Below are 20265 nucleotides of genomic sequence, written 5' to 3'. Positions count from 1 at the left end.
AAAGTTGCTGTCATACAAAGTGTGGAATGCAAACATAAGTGTGCAGTAAACCAGATTCAGTGAACCCACCGCCGAAAGTGCAATCACACAGCCCCACAAGAAATCGGGCTCCTTCCTCTCAGAGTACACCACCGGAGAACTGCTGTTGCCAAGTCACCACAGCTCAGCAGTTCCTGTGTTGAGCGTCTGCTCCCTGTTGGTCAATGCACGTCATAGCGACTGGTTGGATGGTAGGAGGGACACTTAGCATATGAGCCTTTAATAGATAGATAGATGATAGATAGATAGATAGATAGATAGATAGATAGATAGATAGATAGATAGAAAGAAATTTCTGAGTGTCACTAGGGATGTGGTTTGTGCTCTTCCCTCAACGTTGAACTGGGAGCTGGCTGCTCAAGGAAATCAACCTAGGGGCACAACCATCTCCTGCCTCTCTTGGTACAGCCATCCACCGGGGCTGCTTCCCTTGAGAATCTGAGACTTCCGAACTATAGCATCATCAAGGAGCCAAAATGACATGACTTTCCCTTGAGACGTCAGGCACCAGAAGCACACTAGGTGTGTCTCCCAGGAAAGGACCCGCTCTCCCCTGTGATCCTCACTCTATCACTCGGACCACAAATAAAATCACTTACATTTTCCTATGAACACAGCTTCTTCAGCTTCTGCCTGTAGTCATTTTCCTGTGCTGTCCATAATAAGCACCAGGGAATTCTCTCTCCCAAAGCCCCTATTCCATATACTTTACCCCTATACAAATCAATCTCTCCAAGTAGATGAGAGATTCCCAGTCCATCCTAACCATCCAGACTCTGACACCCAGTTTAGGCTCAGCCAGAGGAGCCCTCTCTACATAACAATTACTCGGCTTTCTGGTTTCTTTCCATTAGACGTCTGCCTTCCAAATCAAAAGCAAGTGTGAAACAGGGTAAAATGTGTAATATAAATTTATTCTGCAACATATTTTAAAATAAATTAGAATACATCAATATTTCATGAAAAATATCTAGAAGAATTTAGATACATGATATAGACATGATTTGACTATGAATATCAATTTTTTTTCAATTCCAACAGTTTTTTTAAAGTAACATGAAATGATAAGGATTGCTATATTCTTCATCTATCCATTGTCTCACTTATTTCAATTCAACTGCTAGTTCTTTTCTCAATTATTTATGCTCCTGATATTTGCTTCTGTTTTCCAATGGGAAGAGGATCCACTTTCTTTTTCTTAACAGTGGTATTTAGGTCCTTTTTCTCTGATTCTTGAAGAAAATCCTTCATGGCGAGTTTGAACACTAATCGAGGGTCTGGCTCAGAAAGTGGTGGGCAATTGCAGGTCTCTCTAATTTCAAGAGCCTGTAGAGAAAGAATATAACAGAATACAAAAAGAACACAAAGCAAATATACACATACATTTATTAACATTATTCCAATAATTCTTAGAATACTCTACGCAAAATAATAAAATGTAAGAATACACTGTATTTTTAATCAAAGATATCTTAATGACAACACATAAAAGAGAACCACAGACAAATTCACAGTAAACAGTTACATTTTCACAAGTCGTTCACATAATAAAATATTTGGAAAAAGACAACGGCATCTGCAGTGACCGCCCAGTGTCCCACTGGGAAGAAGCAAGATCTCTTTGGTTTCAGTCAAACCAATCCTGACAATGAGTGTTTGGATTAGAAAAGGTCTGAAGACTCTGAGAGATTGTTTTCAAGAAAGAGAAAAAAAACACAGGAACAGATGTCTGTGCATACTGAAGGAAGGAATTCATAACTGGGGCCTCTGCCGCGAACCTGAGGCTAACAGCTTAGGGAAGCGAGTAACCTAAGCAAAGCCAATCATGACCATTTTAACTGCAGAAAAACAGAATGCCGCAGGGAAAGGAAAGGAGTCGCAGCACATGTGGCTCAGTGGTGTCAGGTGCGCAGTATTAGACAGAATGTGAGGGCGCCACGTGCCACACCGGAAGGGGAGCAGAACACCTGTACATCCTGCACAGGGGGTGACGGTGATGGGGAAGACTGATGCTCATCCTCTGGGGAAAGGGAAACGGATGATGCCTGACACGGAAAGTTGGGAAGTAGTGCTAGGTAGGATGACAGGAAATATAAAACGAATACTTTAAGAAGGTTGAAACTGAAAACAGGGTAGGAGGGCTGCTGCTCTAAGGAACTAGCCTTAGAAAACTATGCGATTCTTTAAAGTAGGTCCATGGATGACTGTAAGACATAAAAACTAATAAAATAAAAATAAAATAAAAGTCTTAATATCTAAAGCAGTGGTTCTCAATTTTTCCAATGTCACCACCCTTTAATACAGTTCCTCGTGTTGTGGTGACCCCCAACAATAAAATTATTTTTGTTGCTACTTCATAACTGTAATTTTGCTACTATTGTGATCATAATGTAAATATCTGTGTTTTCTGAAGGTTTTAGGCGACCCACATGTTGAGAACCGCTGCTGTAGAGCCTAAGACCATTGGAAAACACAGATATTTATATTATGATTCACAACAGTAGCAAAATTAGTTATGAAGTAGCAACAAAAATAATTTTATAGTTGGGGGGGTCACCACAACATGAGGAACTGTATTAAAAGGTGGTGGCATTAGAAAGGTTGAGAACCACTGATCTAAAGGGTTTAAAAAAAAAAAAAAAACATATTTAGGGTAAAAAAAAAAATTATTTTCATTTTATATTGCCTCTAACTTTTTCATAGTGATGTGTATTATGGGAAGTAAATAAAGCAGAGAGGGGCAGTCAGTGCTTGGGGGAGTAATGAGGTCTTAGAAAGACTAACCAGCCGAGACCGGTTTGGCTCAATGGATAGAGTGTCAGCTTGGGGACTGAAGGGCCCCAGGTTCGATTCCGGTCAAGGGCATGTACCTTGGTTGCGGGCATATCCCCAGTAGGGGGTGTGCAAGAGGCAGCTGATCGATGACTCTCATGGATGTTTCTAACTCTCTATCTCTCTCCCTTCCTTTCTCTCCCTCCCTCTCTGTACAAAATCAATAAAAATATATTTACAAAAAAAAAAAAAAAGACTGACCAGTCAAGAAAGACTTTGGGAGGAGGGGGAAAGACCTGAGGCCATGAGAGACCAGGCCATGAGGTACCTAGGAGAGGAGTGCCCGGAAGGCAGCGGCTGTGGCAATAGCAGCAGCAGCAGCAGCAGCAGCAGCAGCAAGGAGCCTAAGGATATGTGCTGGATGACAGCTGCCTGGGTGCAGGGAACACGGAGGGAGCTGATACAGCTGGGGCAGAAAAAATCTAGTGGGTAGGAACAGATGACGTAAAGTCTGATAGGGCATGGTAAAAACTGTAGGTTTTACTCTGAGCAGGACTGCCCCAGATATCTGTGGGGTCCATGGCAAGCATGCAGATAGAGGCTCGGATACCATGTGTTTAAATATCTAAAAGCTGTAAGTCAAGCTAATGAAGTAATAAATAAAATATGTTCTATTCTCCCACTCTTTCAAAATGACCCTGAAGGCCAGGTCCCAAAATTAGAATTCTTGAATTTTGGGACGTCTAAGGTTGCGGGGAGCCTAACCCAGCTCCTGCCACTGGCGTGCTGTCCACCTCCTCTGCCTCTCTTCCCTGGCTCACCTGCACTGTGAAGGGCCTTGTGTGCATGCGTCCAAGGGCAGAGGGTCCTCGCAGGTCCTGGAAGCAGGAACTCCATTACCTTACCCTTAGGTGGGGCCCAGGTTCTTAGATGGGTGTATTCCCTGAGGTTCCACAGAACAGGGGAGCATGCAGCCAGAGAAAGCCAGAAAGGGGTCTTATAAATGGATGAAGTCAGGGCAGGAACCTGAGTCTAGCAGCACTTCTGACTCCAAATGAGGCTATGAGTTATCAAAATAAACTAAAGAGGAAAAAACATTCAAGTGAAATTCCTTGGGAGTAGGGTCTTGCCTCAATTTTCCTTATATTTCACATCTTGCATCTATTGATTGTGTTAAATGTTCCTTAAAGTAAACTAAACTTGGGGGAGGGGGGGAGGGACACACAAAACACCAAACAAGAAAATGTTTCCTAAATAAGGCACCAAAGTAAAAAGAAAGGCAGACCCTTGACTAAATGATGACCTGTCTGGACCAGAATACGTTTGAGAGTGAAAGGAGATGCTACTGAGATTGACAGTGAGTCGCAGGCATACATTGAGACTGTCCTGGCAAAGTTGGGACACTCAGTCTATTCCTGCTTTAATGCCTTTATAACCACAATGACATATTTTTCCAGGTGAGAAGCCAAACTGTCATGGCTGTCACGTCACAGGCCTAAGGCCTGGACTGGTATCAGTCAGCAGGACAAGCGTGGAGCCCAGCAGGAAACAGCTGACACAGATGAGCTAAGCCATGGGAGATGCAAAGCAGCAAAGGGAAGAACAGAATGTCATCTCCTAGAATCTTGTATATTCAGTAAAAGTTCTTCTCTTCCTCTTAAGTTCTCTTTTCAATCTTCACAGTTAACAAACATTTAGAACACCACCATGTGTAAGGTGCTAGGGACACACTGGTCAGAAAAGGCAGTCATGATCCCTGCCTCATGCAAATTACTGGGCATTTGAAATGTTTTTATAGTGTTGATCGGCTTTTACAAATTATCCTATGGAAAGCTTTATTTAAATAAAAGATGTTATTTTTAACTTCCATTTGCAGTCTGCCCCCAAAGTCGAATAATCTGATCAAAGACTAAGAACAGATTATAATTTTTGTTAAATAGGACCAAACTGCTTTCTGCCAGAAAAGCTTTACCAACTTACAACGTCACCAGCATATAGGCATACCTGAGTTATTCATAATTTGTAAAACAGTATTCCATGATTTTTTATCTATAGAACCACATAATTTCAAACCTCAGCATCCTTAGCACGCATCAGATAAATTTACAAATGAGGAGACTCAGACCAAGAGAGGTTAAGTGACTGGCAAGGAACAAACACCTACTCAGGGAATGTTTATAGCAGCTTTATTCCTAATTGCCAAAACATGGAAGCAACCAAGATGTCCTTCAGTAGGTGAGTGGAAAATTTGTGTTACAGCCAAACAATGGAATATTACTTTGCGCTAAGAAGTAAGCTCTCAAGCCATGAAAAGACAGGGAGGAATCTTAAGGGACATGGGGGGGGGGGGGGGGGGAGACAAATCCTCAGAAATCTCTAAAGGTTACATATGTATGATTCCAAGTAAATGACATTCTGGAAAAAGTGAAACTACGGAAATAGTAAAATAACATTGGTGACTGTCACGGGTTATGGGGGATAGAGGGATGAATAGGCAGTGCATAGAGTAGTTTTAGGGCAAGGAAGCTACTCTATATGATACTATAATGATGAATACATGTTATTACACATTTGTCAAAAACCACAGAATCTACACCAGCAAGAGTGAGCCCTGATGTAAACGAGGAACTGTGGGTGATGATGTGTAAGTGTAGGTTCCCCGGCTGCAGCAGAGGCACCCTCCTGGGAAGCATTTTCACGGTGGGAGACTGTGTCTACGCGGAGGCAGGCAGAGGGTATATATGGAAAACCTCTGTAACTTCCGCTCAATTTTGCTGTGACACTAGCATTGCTCTTAAAAATAAAGACAATTTTAAAAAGCTGGCATGGAAGTAAAAAGGCTTAGAAACAAGGGATTATAACCTGCTTTTGTTGTTTTCATTTTTACTGCATTTGCACGACATGGTTTTGTTTTAATGTTTTTTTGACACCACATTATACATTTCTTGTGTAAGACTCTTACAGAATAAATGTAGTTTGGAGATGCCTGAGCTACATTAATAACTAGGAAAACTATATGTTCTTCATAAAGGCGTTCTATTAATATTTCTTCGTGTGTGAACTATTTCTCTCCTCCAACTATCAAGCAGAGTTCTGTTACGAACCAAATACATTTCTATCAAATCTTCATCTATTTTGCATAGAAAGATTTTATCAGACGTACTGGTAAAACTCTTTTTTCTGCTTTTAAAAATTCCTTTCCATATTTATTTTATTATATTTCGGGTGTCAACGTCTTTTATTTTCATAAATGCAAATCCATCTTATTAAATATACCTTCACCTCTTTAAAAGTGAGCGTTTTCCCACTGTACCACTAGAATATGCCTTCCCATTTTACTTTGTTTTCTGTGTTTAACTTCGTGCACTGCACATAATAGGCACTTAAATGGATGCTGAATTTTAAACAAGCATTTACAGAACACAAGCTATGAATAAATCATTATGACAAATGTCATAGAAAAAACACTCTTAAGAGTTTACAGTGTAAGAGAAGACAGGAATGTACTCCATTAACAAGAATATACAGCTCTAAGAATCCCACGGAAGACATGGAATTAAATACGGAATTGGCCTAAAGATTCCAACCAGAGGGAAAGGAACCAACATTTACTGTTCACTTCCACTGTGCCTTGCATGGTGCCAGGTATTTTAAAATGTTATCTAAACTGGTGCTATCATATGAACCATGTCCATGTCTGGTGGAAGGCAACTGATTGCCTTACAAGTGGGTCAGTTTTGCGCCTGTTTGTAAGCTCCTTTCAGCATCCCTGAGTTGAAAGGGTGGGAGGATCAGCTGTATCTATGCCAGGAGACAGCCTTATTCGACTAGACTTGGAAAACTGCAAGAGCCTCTGTGCTCAGCTTGGATGGGGCGGAGTTTCAGGGTGGAACCTACAGCCTTGGCTACCGGTTAGCCCCACCCTATGAGGTTCCTGAGTTTCAGTGTTCCTCAATGTCCTTTGGTACTCGCTGCAAGCACCTCTGAGAGAAAAGTGCCCTAGAGTTTCGCCCACTACCAGACAGTCTAGTCCAGGGGTCTTCAAACTACGGCCCGCGGGCCACATGCGGCCCGCAGAGGAGTCTGATCCGGCCCGCCAGGTTTTTTGGGCAGTGAGCGCAGCCGAGGTGTTACAGTAGGAATTAGTAGTTCATATAGTCTGGCCCTCCAGCTCTCTGAGGGAGCGTGATCTGGCCCCCACTTTAAAAAGTTTGAGGACCCCTGGGTCTCTCCCCCATTGAGCCCCCAACTGGGGTTCAGTGCAGTTGGAAGTGGGGTTAAGAGCAGTCCGGAGCTTATGTCTCCTTCCCCCCTGCTAGGGCAATCCAGTGGCTCAATCAACAGTTTGTCCTCTGCGTGAAATGTGCGCGACTCGGTGGCTCTGCCTTTCACTGCTCCCCTGAGTTTCCCGCCTTATAGCCCAGATTCCCTCTGTATGAGCCTGGGTCCCCAGGGTCTCGCTCAGAACTGGGGTTCAGTGCTGTTGGAACTGGGGTTCAGCACAGTCCGGAGCTTTTATCTCCTTCCCGCTAGGGAACGCCAGCCAGGCACTCAGCCGCCTCTCCTCTCCGGCTCAGTCCTCTCCGCACGCAACATGTTTCCATACCTTAGGCTTTTACAGCTCCTCTGATTTTCCTTCTGGTTTTCTCTTCCCTTCTCGTTGTAGAATTTCCAGTCAGTCAACTTTCCTGAAGTTCTGGATAATATCCACTTTATATTTTAGTTGTATTTTTTGAAATTGTTGTGTGAGGCTGCAGTTAGGCAGTAACCTATGCCGCCATCTTGGTTTCTCCTAGAATACTTATCATTAGTAGGGGTGTCGAACTCAATCAGAGAAGGGGCCAAAATCTAAAATCCAGCCTAAATCGCGGGCCGAATGGTTTACTGAACAGTCATAAACTGACAATGTCATAAACTGACAGCGGAGTGCAGTGATGACAGCGCGGTGCGGGCCACATTGCAAGGCCTGGCGGGCTGGATTTGGCCCGCGGGCCTTGTGTTTGACACATGTGCATTAAAGTGTCTTATGAGGGAAGGAGGCGAGGTAAGAGGAAGAGGCAGGACCTCACCACCACCAATGCACAAGAATGTAAAACACCCAGGAGACACTGCTATCTCAATGTGACAGGTGAAGCAAAATGAAGTTTAGGGTAGGGAACTTCCTTAAACTTGTGTGGCTGGTTCAGATTAAAACCCAGGACTCCTAAGGCTACTATTTTTACAGTACTTCCTAAGAATATCCTTTCCCATTACCAACTATTAATTTGCTACATGCTCAATTTCTACATCTTCCAAATTTCTATGGGGAAGCAGAACCACTGCTCAATTGTATTGCCCATTTTTCTACATTTGACCCAATATTACATTACTTATCTCTCCTACTGTTACACACTACACAGTCCTTCAGCAAATATTCTCCAAGCATCTCAGAAATGGTCACAGGCACTAAGGATACAGCAATAAACAGGGGCCTTACATTCCAGGGGAAGAGACAGACAATAAACAAGTAAATGAAATAATTTTTGTAAAGCAGATGAAGAAATGAAGCAGTGCACAGTGTTTAGATAGTAACCACAGGACACCATAAAGAAGCAATCAGATAAATCGAGAATGTGGGGCTGGATTTATTCAACAAGTCAATGATGTATTTAAAAAAAAAAAAAAAAAAAAAAACCCACAGGGTGGGCGCACTGCTCTAAAGTCAGAGAGACTTAAGGGACACAGCAACCCAATGCAATGTGTGGGTCTTGATGGATCATGATTTGAACAAACCAATTGTAAAATTATCTCTAAGGCAGAAATTTGAATATGGATAGAATTTTATTAAGGGGTTACTATTAATTTTCTTAGATATGTAATGGGGAAAAAAGGATATTTTCTAGAATGAATATTGAACTAATTAGGAAGGAAAGCCCTCAGGTCTGGATTTGCACTAAACTACTTCTGGGTAGCCCTAGCTGATTTGGCTCAATAGATAGAGGATCTGTCTGCAGACTGAAGGGTCCCGGGTTTGATTCTGCACAAGGGCACATGCCCAAGTTGTGGGCTCCATCCCCAATGGGGGCACAAAGAAGGCAACAGGTCAATGATTCTCTCTCATCATTGATGTCTCTCTCTCTCTCTCTCTCTCTCTCTCTCTCTCTCTCTCTCTCCCTTCCTCTCTAAAATCAATATATATATATATATATATATATATATATATATATATATTAAATACTTCAGAGTAAAGAACAAAAGAACAAAAAAAGTCAGAGAAGGAACAGAAGAAAGCATGTATACAAAAAGGTTGATACTAAAGAATGTGATTGAGAAATGGGGATTCGTTAAATTATTCTATACTCTTATATGTGTTTTTTTAAAAACTATAATTAAATGTCAAGTTAAAATAATTTTTCCTAAAAGAAAAAAACCTTTTAAAAGAGGGATGGGGGGGGGGGGAGGAGAAGGGGGGAGGAGGTAGAAGAGGACAAAGGAAAGCAAATTGTGATGGAAGGAGACTTGACTTGGGGTGGTGAACACACAATACAATATGCAGATGATGTATGATAGAAGAGTATACCTGAAACCTATAAAACTGTATTAAGCAATGTTACCCCAATAAATTCAATTATATTTAAAAAAGAAAAAGAAATAAAAAACCCTTTCTCCCTATGTCTTCCCTTCTCTCCCATTTTTGTATATCTGTGACCTCATCCTTGATCTTACATCTGTATCTTGAGTTCTAAATGGCCCATGAGAGGTTTAAATGTTTCTCTTAAAACATGAAATGTCCTTTACACTCCCTCTATTTCCAATTCTTTCCCTTAATTTCTGAAGGCAAGCATATACTTTTCAAAAAGCCTAAGGTTTTAGCATCAATAACCTCAATCCTAAAACTCAATAGATTCAATGGAAATTAATGAGAATAGTTGGTTACTACTTTAAGAGGAAAAAAAAAAAAAAAAGAAATACAACAATAATAATGCCTGTGTAGTTGCTTAAAAATAACAAAACAGCCTGGCCAGTGTGACTCAGTGGCTGAGTGTGAACCCAGGAAACAAGAAGTCGCTGGTTCGATTCCCAGTCAGGGCACATGCCCAGGTTGTGGGCTCAAGGAGACAGCTGATAGATGAGATGTTTCTCTCTCTCTATCCCTCTCCCTTCATCTCTCTCTAAAAACCAATAAAACATAGTTTTAAAATAAATAAATAAAAATAACAAAACAAAAACTTCTTTTTATACAGGGTGTCCCAAAAAATGTACAGCTAATAACTCACTTAATTTTGAAAATGAACTGTATGTTAATAAACACTGACTTTATAATCACTTAGAATTTGTACACATTTTGGGGAGATTCCCTATATGTTAGTCTGACAGGATGATTTGACTTGGTATCTTTACTTGAGAGGTAAATAAATGACAATAGGAAAAACAAAAACAGAAAACTGTGGAAGACTGTGATATGGGCAAAGAAGATCATTGGGTGACCTGTCAAGTGCATCCTTGGATGTTATCTCTGCCTTCCATGGTCTCAGAGCTATTGTACAACTCTGTAAGTTGTAGAAAACTGATAACCATGCAAATGATGTTTGTCCATGTCTAGTGGAAGCAACTGATTGCCTTATGAGTGGGTCGGTTTTGTGCCTGTTTGTAAGCTCTTTTCAGCATCCCTCAGAGCCTGCATGCCGATGGTTACTGAAGTCTCCTTTGAGCTAGTGGTGACATATTACAGGCTCCCTCACTAGTAAATTAAGTAAAATCACAGATATGGTTCATTTTATATTTATATGTCATGATTTCACCTTTAAAATTTTTTCTTCCACTAACTCATTTCCTTTCCTTTCATGAGTGTAGTGGAAACTGAAGTCTGACTAATTTTTGAAGTGGTCTAAAATAATTAAATGTAAATGACTAGGAATTTTAAATAAATATATCAAAATTAAGGCCACCTTGACACAGGCCAATTGTCCTCTGAAATAAAATAATGGGGAAAAGTTTTCAAATGAAATTGTATAATTAACCACTCCTAACATGAGATAACATATTAAGAAGTGGCTGTATTTATTCCCAGTAACAACTAAAGTACTTATGGAACAACTGCTAATACACATCAGGATTCTTGCAGGGACTACATATCAAGAGAACTGCAATTACTTATTCATAAAAACTAAACTATAATAATTAAGTTTTTTTTAAAAGGAAAAAATTAATGCCGAGAAGTTTCATGATTAGATTAAAAGCTTCCTATGAAAATAGAAACCAAGACATTTCAAGGGGGGCGGGGAAATCACCTTCATTTTTCCCCCTTTTCCTCTAAAAGCTAATTTTTTTTAATAGCCCATTCATTTTCAGCCTCAAGTAGATACACATCATATGTACCATAATATTTTTTAAAGGTTTTAGACAATGCTACTGTCAGGCTTCCTGGCTTTATATGATTCAGAGGCCAATTCAATTACAGTAGCTGCTATATTTCCCTCTTCCTCAACACTCTCCCTGTCAGAGAAAATGAAATTCTGTAAGGTGAATGGTATATGTTTGTGTACATTGGCCAACAACGACATTTCACTTCAATGTTAAGCACTCTTACATGTTCTATTTACGGGATGTATAATATTAATGATTTATGTATTTACACTGTCCAATTATAAATGCATAAGAATGATTTACATATGAGTACAAAATCCCAGCTACCTGAAAGTTTAATGAATTCAAAATAAGTGAGAATAAAATGAATGTATTGACAGCCAACCACTGAGTGGTTCTGACATCTAAAAAACTGAATGTAGTAAATTAAATGTTTCTCTTATATATTTTATCACTTTCCATCTCCTCACCCACCCCAAGGAAAAGATGGCAAAGAATTGGTGAGAGAAGTAGAAAATAAAAATTCAGTCTAAATTCAGTTGTAAAATAAATCTTTCAAGTGACTTTTTACCCTGGGTTATCATACAATTTCCCTTGTTCACATATACATTTTCACATGTAAGTATATTCATATTTATAACATGTAAATATTTATAAAAATCCTTATAGAGTATAAAAAGATTTCTCTTTTAAGGACAACTTATGGTTTACACAATTTTAAATTCTGAACAGTGCAACTATAATTATAAAACTGTCATACTACTAAACATCAACAGGTTGATATAACATCTGTTCTTCAATTTTTCACCCAAGTTGTTATGGTAACCAAAATATGTGGGATATGCGTTTCCTAAATTTAACTGTTATTTCAAGTAAATAAAATTATATCATCTTATTAACTACAAATAAAATTATTACTACCCTATATTAATCCTTTTTAAACACTAGTGGATCACAGGATTATATTTAACTAGGCTTTTACACATGCTTTATCTCAGAATTCACATTTAAAAAATAGCAGGAATATTTTCTACTTTGGGGACATTTTCTTGATTTAAAAATAAAATAAAACAAAAAAAAGAATTAGTCTGGCCCAGCTGGAATGGCTCAGTGGTTTATCGTCCATCTATGAACCAGGAGGTCAGTGTTCAATTTCCAGTCAGGTCACATGCCTGCGTTGTGGGCTCGATCCCCAGTAGGGGGAGTGTAGGAGGCAGCTGATCAATGATTCTCCTCATCATTAATGCTTCTATCTCTTTCTCCCTCTCCCTTCCTCTCTGAAATAATTTTTTTTAAATTTTTTAAAAAGGAACTAGTCTGTTTCTAAACATTATTCTATACTAAAGTACGCCAAAATTATGATTATAGTATTTTGTAGGAACTGTAGACGCATCCTTTGTAGGTCAGATCCTGATACTCCTCCAGTCCTCTGCTGAAACCCTCCCCTGGGGTCCTATCTCTGAATAAAAGCAAAGTCCTCACAGGGACTTCAAGTCCTGCACCCTCACTCCCTCTTTCTCACTCATCCAACCACACCAGGCTCACTCCTGCCTCAGAGCACTGTACTGACTATTTCCTGTCCTGGAAGGTTCTTACCCCACCCCACATCCCTCAACCTCCAGGCAAAGACTCTCACTTATTTCAAGTCTTTGTTCAAGCAACATCTTCTCAGTGAAACTCTCTCTGACCAACTCCCTTTTAAACAGCTATTCCGACCCTTCTGCCATCTCTGCTCACACTTTACATCCTTCTTATGGACTGAAGTATTTTCCTGCCCCCTCCCCCCGCCCCAAATGCATACATTAAAACCCTAACCCCCAATGTATTTAAAGATGGAGTCTTTGGGGGCTGATCAGGGTTAGAGGAGGTCATGAGTTCGGGCTCTCATGATGGGATTGCTGCCCTTCTAAGAAGAGGAAGAGATACAGCATGTTCACTCTCTCTACCATGTAAGGACACAGTGGGAAACCAGCGATCTGCAGCCAGGAGAAGAGACCTCACCAGAATTCAAATGGCTGGAACCTTAATACTGGATTGGATATCTAGCCTTCAGAACTCTGAAGAAATGAATTCCTGTTACTTAACCCAAGCTGACTAATACACTGTCCTTCCTCTTTGCTTTCCTCCCTAATGCTTATTACTAACTATTATATAATAATATATTGGTGATTTATTCTATATATTACTAAGTTATTTATTTATTGTCTGTCTCTCTTTACTGCAAAATAAGCTTCATAAGGGCAGGGTTTTTTTCTGTCTATTTTGTTCACAGCACCGTTAATATCTACAATCTGGCACATAATTGATTACTAATAAATATTCGTTAAGTGAATATAGTTTTAAAACATCTTAAATGTTGATATGCCTAGTAAAAAATAATGTATTTCTGTGATGATATTCAAGAAATCTAATAAGAAATAAAAATATATGATTTTCAGTAAGTTACATTTTAAAGAAATCAAAATTACCAAGATTTGTGTTCTCATGGAAACAAAGAATTTTACTTTCCTGTTTTTCTTTCTTTCTTTTCTCCTTCCCACCCTCCCCCCCAACCCCCCGCCCAGTATTGTGGTGTTTATTTACATTCTTCTTTCTCTTTTTTTAATTTAAATTCTTTATTGCTTAAGTATTATATATGTCTCCTTTTCCTGGTTTTGTTGATCTCTTCTCTTTCTGTGAATCTAATCTACGAGGGGCTCTGTCTTCCCCCTCCCAATTAAATGTGGAAACCATCTAACACTGCTAACTCTATCCAGGATGTTTTTCTCTGCCTACTCCACTCTCACTGCTCCAACTACCACCTTTATAGAGTTCCTCTCAAGTCCTGGTCTCTGGCCTAGATGTCTGTGCTCTGCTGCTGTATTTTCAACTGCCTTTTGAGACGTCTGTCACTTCAGGCATAACATCAGAATTGTCAAAGAGCAGGAGCATTAGGTAAAATATATCGTACTAACTTAAGTAGAAAAAAATCTTAAATGAAATCAAACAAAAACGTAGTCTTTAGTAGTATACAGACTCACATAATTCTACATACTGCCTGAGGATTTTCTTTCTTTCATTAGAGAAATTAGAAACGATAATAGGGAATTCCAATCTCTGAATTATGACTATGTATTCTAATTATCAAAAGACTCTTACACTAACTGTAAGTTTCACTTCAACCACTAAATTACTCCCAATATTGTAGTAGAATTTTATTACTTTCAAATTGAATTTAATCACTTGGGGAGGTGAGAGGAAATATATAAGGTTTTCAACTTAAGTTCCTAAACTAGGATAGTTTATTTTTAGAAAAATAATATCTCCCAAAGCTTATCATCATCATTGGTGCCCAAATGACATATTTATTTCTCCAATCATTTTCCTTCATATTCACTAATCAATTAATTATTATTTAAAAAACTTCTCTAAAGCACATTTTACTTCTCCAAAGATCCTTAGTTATCTTCGATGATGAAATGACAACTCAGAATTTAGATGAAAGTTGACTAAAATTCACTATCCAATTTAAGTAAACCACACATTTTTAGAATTTCACTGAAGAAAAATAAAAAGAAAGGGCATTCCAAAAGGAAACCATATGGTTATTATGGCTTTAGCGAGAAGCTAAGCCTCCTAGGATGATGCAAGTTCCCTGGCTCTTGGGCAGCACTTAAGAAGGCTTGCAGTGGTTCTCAACCTTTCTAATGCCTCGACCCTTTTATACAGTTCCTCATGTTGTGGTGACCCCCAACCATAAAATTATTTTCGTTGCTACTTCATAACTGTAATTCTGCTACTTTTATGAATCATAATGTAAATATCTGTTTTCCTATGGTCTTAGGCAACCCTGCTATCGGTTCTCAACTTGTGGAACAGATAGAGCCTAAGACCATCGGAAAACACAGATATTTTCATTATGATTCATAAAAGTAGCAGAATTACAGTTATGAAGTAGCAACGAAAATAATTTTATGGTTGGGGGTCACCACAACATGAGGAACTGTATTAAAGGGTCGTGGCATTAGAAAGGTTGAGAACCACTGGCTTAGAGTAAGTGATCTTCAGTACAAATTAGTTACGGATGAAACCCATATTCTTCCAGTCCTATGCTGTGCTTTTAAGATGAATGATAACTACAATGTGTCAAGTAAACGTGACTGCTATTTTTTTTCTCAAATATTTTTTCTTCAAATTATGGGTATAAATGAAATATATTTAGGATAGTTAATAAGAATCCCTGTCTGGCTGGGCCCAATGCCCATGAAAGGCACAAGTATGCCCAAACTAGCAACAATTCCTCATCGTTCCTTTCAAAATATATCCAAAATCTGAACACTTCTTTTCCTCTCTTCTGCCTCTATAATATCTTCACAGGATTATTGCAAGAGCCTTGTAAAGAGTCTCCTGGATTCCACCCTTGTCCTACTACAGTCTCCATAACCACCACAGAACAGATGAGTCATCACATGAGTCAGATCAAGTAATCAAGTCATTCCTCTACTCAAAACCCTCTACTAGTTTCCCTGATCACTTGGAATAAAAGTCAAGTCCTTAACAATGGGTTAGAAAAGACCCTTCGTGATCTGGTCCCACTATACTTTAATCATCTCTCTCTCTCTCTCTCTCTCTCTCTCTCTCTCTCTCTCTCTCTCTCTCTGGTCCCACTATACTTCAATCATCTCTCTCTCTCTCTCTCTCTCTCTCTCTCTCTCTCTCTCTCTCTCTCTCTCTCTCTCTCTCACACACACACACACACACACACACACACACACACACTTCTTGACTCACTCAACTCCTAGCCATTCCTTGAACAACCAAATATACGCTCCCTCCAGGTCCTGTGCGCTTGCTGCCTCCTCAGCCTGAAAGACCCTCTCTCCAGATAGCCACAGGACTTGGTCCCCTGCTTCTTTCGATTCTGTTAGGTAAGGCTTTCTCTGAGAAGGGGCATAGCCCAGCACACCTTCTCTGCTGCCCAGCCCTCTTTACTACCTTTAATCTGATTTATTTTTCCCCAATGTGTTTATCACTGCATGACATACTGCATGTATGTATATGTTTGTTTATTACTTGCACTGACATGAATGTTAGCTCCAAGAAAGCAGAGACTATATTGTTCCCAGCAACAGAATACAGAATGGCAAACTATCGGTGGATTTCCATATAAATCACATGAATCAATAAATGAATCTCCTGGTAGTTTATTATCCCAAACCAGATGCAGGCTATTCCTTCAAATTGCATGCCACTATATTTCTATTTTTCTTATAATAGAAATATATGCAATCCTATCCCTTATTGTATGAAGAATCATTTTGTACTTATGTTAGCATTCTGAAAATATAAGAAACCATGTCTTAATTCTCTTTGTATCCCCTGTATCTACCAGTATTTTTTTGTTATAATAGGTGCTCAATATCTGTCAAGTGAAATTTGTAGTCATCCTGGCAATGCAAGTGAGACAGAAAGAGTGTGCAGCCTGGTTTAGAGATGCCTGCCATCCATCTTGTACTGAAGTGGATACCACAGAAAACATTTTAAATTGTGTTAACAAATAAAAACATATTTAGATGGTAGTAAAAACTAATTGGGAAAAAGCTGCTTTGGCTTTATTCATTAATGAATTCTACAGGAAAAAAGTCATGCATGCTTTACTCTCTCTTTTTAAAGAAATAAAAAAAAAAACAGGGGGAAAAAAACCTAATATCAAGGGATTTTTCTAAGAAATATTCCAGCATCATTATTGGAATAAATACTAGTCATTAACTGGAGTTTGTTACTGCTGTTTGTTTGTTTTTTTAACAATAAGCTTAAATCACTGAGAAAAAAATAAATTATGACCAATATATTGAAAAAAACATACCATGAGTTTTGGATTTTCACCAAATCAGGTAAAATTAAAAGGAATGATACTAAAAAGCTTAAACCTTCACCTTCAAGAAAAGTCAAGTCTACACAGCAATTTATCCCCCAGGACTTGAGGACAAGCAAGATTTTGCTCTTCGGTCAAATCTTTTGAAAACTGATAATCCATAATTATAGTGATCAAAATAGTTGACAAACTAGAACTCCTTCTCTAAGCACGAGAAGTAACAGCATTAAAAATAAGGGATACTGCCCTGACCGGTTTGGCTCAGTGGATGGAGTGTCAGCCTGCGGACTCAAGGGTCTTGGGTTCGATTCCGGTCAAGGGCATGTAACTTGGTTGCAGGCACATCTCCAGTGGGAGGTGTGCAGGAGGCAGCTGATCAATGTTTCTCTCTCATTGATGTTTCTAACTCTCTATCCCTCTCCCTTCCACTCTGTAAAAAAATCAATAAAATATATATTTTTTTAAAAAATAAGGGATACAGTAAAAGTAATGTCCTGTCTTCAATAGTGTTAGCTCACCTCAGGTATGAGTTTATCCAACTGCTCAACGCGGTTTCCATGAGAAGGGTGTGTGGATAACCATTCTGGCACGTTGGGGTGACCAGAGAGGGTATCTGCAAGTTCCAGCTGCCGCCAAAACACTGAACTGGATCTGACATCCATACAAGCCTAGAACCAAAAGTTAATAAAAGCACACATAACTATGAGGACATCTTTAAAAGTTTACATTTATGTCCTTACATGTTTTAAAAATATTTTCTATTGTTTTAATAAAAGAGGAATATACTCATTGCTTTTAAAAAGAATACTCAAACAATATGGTTTTATAGAACTCAAAAAAAAAAAATATGTCTACCTTTCCTTCTTGCCCCTACACAATATTTACAATAATACCACTCCCTAAGAAACCACGCTTTTCAGTATGATAGATATTAAGAACACGTATTAGGGATTTGAAGATGGTGGTGTAAGTAAATGCCTGAACTTGCTGCCTCCCACAACCACATCAAAATTACAACTAAAATACAGAACAACCATCATCCAAAACTGCCAGAAAGCTGGCTGAATGAAACTCCTACAAGAAAAGAAGTAAAGAAGAAAGCACACTGAAACCAGGAGAAGGTGCGGAGGTGCAGAACTGGCTGGTCCGGCACTCACATGTGCTGCTTTTTTTAATTAAGAGGGAGATCATCTCTAAGGAGGCCACCCGGAGGAACAAGGGGTCCCAGCCTCACACCAGAGATCCAGCTTAGGGTCCCAGAGCTGGGAAAAGAAGTCCCTACGGGCAGTAAGAACTACAGGCTGTAAAGCCCAATGAGGACTGGGGCTGAGTAACACTGAGGCTGCTGGAGAACCAACTATTCCTCTTAAAAGGCCAGCACTACAAACTTAACTTACAAGGTCCTGCTTCCTCTGAGCTCCAGCACCAGAGAAAGGCTTTGGGGAACACAGACACATATGAGGAGGAACTGATTGTCTGGCATTGGGGTAGGAACTTGGGGCAGCTTTCTCCCAAAGGTGCTTGCAGGGATCATTGTTCCTATTCTGGGACCTCTCAGTACCAGGGCTGACTGGAAGCCATTTCTGTTTGCTCTGCCCTGGTTATTCCCTAAGACTACACCTCATCCAATTTACAACCCCACCCATGCTGTGTGCAGTAGCTTTTGCATATAAATGCCCTGTCCTTGCTCAGGCTAAACTCTGAAACAAGCTTCAGCGGAGTCAGGGAGTCCCAAACCTATCAATAAAAGGCCCAAGACCCGCACCAGCATCTCCTGCCTTGCTTCATAGCTGGGCCTCATCTGAGTGAAATCATAGCAACTAAAAAATTAAATACACAGAAGCCTGCCTCATTTTTGTAGGTAATACAGTTAGGTTCAAAACAAGGTGGAATGAATAACACATGCATTATGCAAGTTTACCTTATAACAAACCTCGTAAATGAGATGTGCACATTTACAGTTTTTTATTTCTTAAGTGAATCACTAAACAAATAACCTAAGCTATTAACCCAAATAGAACACAAAGCTAGTCAGTTTGCTATGTCAAAGGCTCAGATTACTAACCTGAGAAACTATGAGACCTGGACTCCAGCCCTGTCTCTTGCTGCTAACTACATGTTACTGGACAAATCACTTAGCCTCTTTGGACCCTAATTTTCTTATCTGTAAAGGGAGAGGGTGGATTAGATTATTTCTAATTTTCCTTCCTGCTCCAAAAGTCTAAAGATTCTATACCTTTTTATTTTATAGAAAGTTTAGAATGTTGGATTTTCTCTCATTTTTATGATGAAAGTAAATTTTGCTTATGACCTACTTCCCTCACTAGATGGTGCTATCTGCACAGTTACTGAGGCTCTTGCAGAAACCAGCAGGCAGTGTCTCTCACAAGAGCCACTTACAATTCACCAGGCTGGACAGTTCCTCCCTCTGGAGGGCTCTCCAGGCCACTACACATATTTAACAGGCCGTCCCCATCCATCCTCCAGGCCCATGAGATATTAGTAATTCCCATCTCCCCAATCACTGTGACAATCAAAACAATCATATAAAGTGCCCTTTCAAGAGGCCCCGTTTAGAGCCACTATAATACATCGTGTGTTTTTTCCATAGTTAAGAAACAAATAAAACTAAAAATGAATGATTTCATGGTTTGTGAAATCAAAATAAACAAAAGTCATTCCTGTAAATGTCTGTAAAGTGCCAAATTCTCTGTATACTGACAAATTAACATATAAACACAACAAAGTCAAGTATTTCACAGGACATCATTTTATCAGCAGATAACTGAACAGCTGTTTATTATTCTGTGCTTCAGCCCCACCTCAGTCCTACCAGCTTTTACTAATTCTCTATCAGTCATTTTGAATCTATATAATGGTAAATTGAATAACTTATAAATACAAAATTAAAGAAACTATAAAAATGTAAATATACAAAATAAGCTCACAGCTACTAGTGGAACAGAGTCAAGAGCACTCCAGGGAAAGCAAGCTGCCTGTGTTGAAAGAGGCTCAAGAGTAACTTTATTTTAATGTATTTTCCATCTTCTCTTTAGCCCTGGGCCTTAAGAGCTCATAAACTTAAAGGGACAGCAGATGACCAATAGATCCATCTCCCAAGAACAATCCCCATTAACCAAAAGCACAAGACTGACATAAAATCAGAATGCCAACTTATGAATGCATGGCAATAGCTGTAACTGCTAAAACCACCAGGGGCACGGGGCATTTGTGTCTTCAGGTCAGTGTGCTCT

General features: G+C 39.4%; 1 protein-coding gene across 2 annotated transcripts in view; it reads right to left on the bottom strand.

The window, feature by feature from the left end:
• Positions 1-933: 933 nt before the first annotated feature.
• OMA1 (OMA1 zinc metallopeptidase) overlaps positions 934-20265 on the bottom strand; it is a 44172-nt gene continuing 24840 nt past the window's right edge. For both annotated transcript variants that reach the window (XM_084872976.1, XM_084872977.1), the window contains 2 exons: positions 17530-17679; positions 934-1365 (listed from right to left, as the gene is read on the bottom strand). In XM_084872976.1, coding sequence (XP_084729102.1) covers positions 1180-1365; positions 17530-17679 — 336 coding nt within the window. In that variant the 3' untranslated portion in view covers positions 934-1179. The remainder of the gene's footprint in view (positions 1366-17529; positions 17680-20265) is intronic.

Source organism: Pipistrellus hanaki (assembly GCF_964339955.1).
Source record: "Pipistrellus hanaki genome assembly, chromosome: 2".
NCBI classification, from domain to species: Eukaryota; Metazoa; Chordata; class Mammalia; order Chiroptera; family Vespertilionidae; genus Pipistrellus; species Pipistrellus hanaki.
This window is presented reverse-complemented; position numbering and strand designations above follow the sequence as displayed.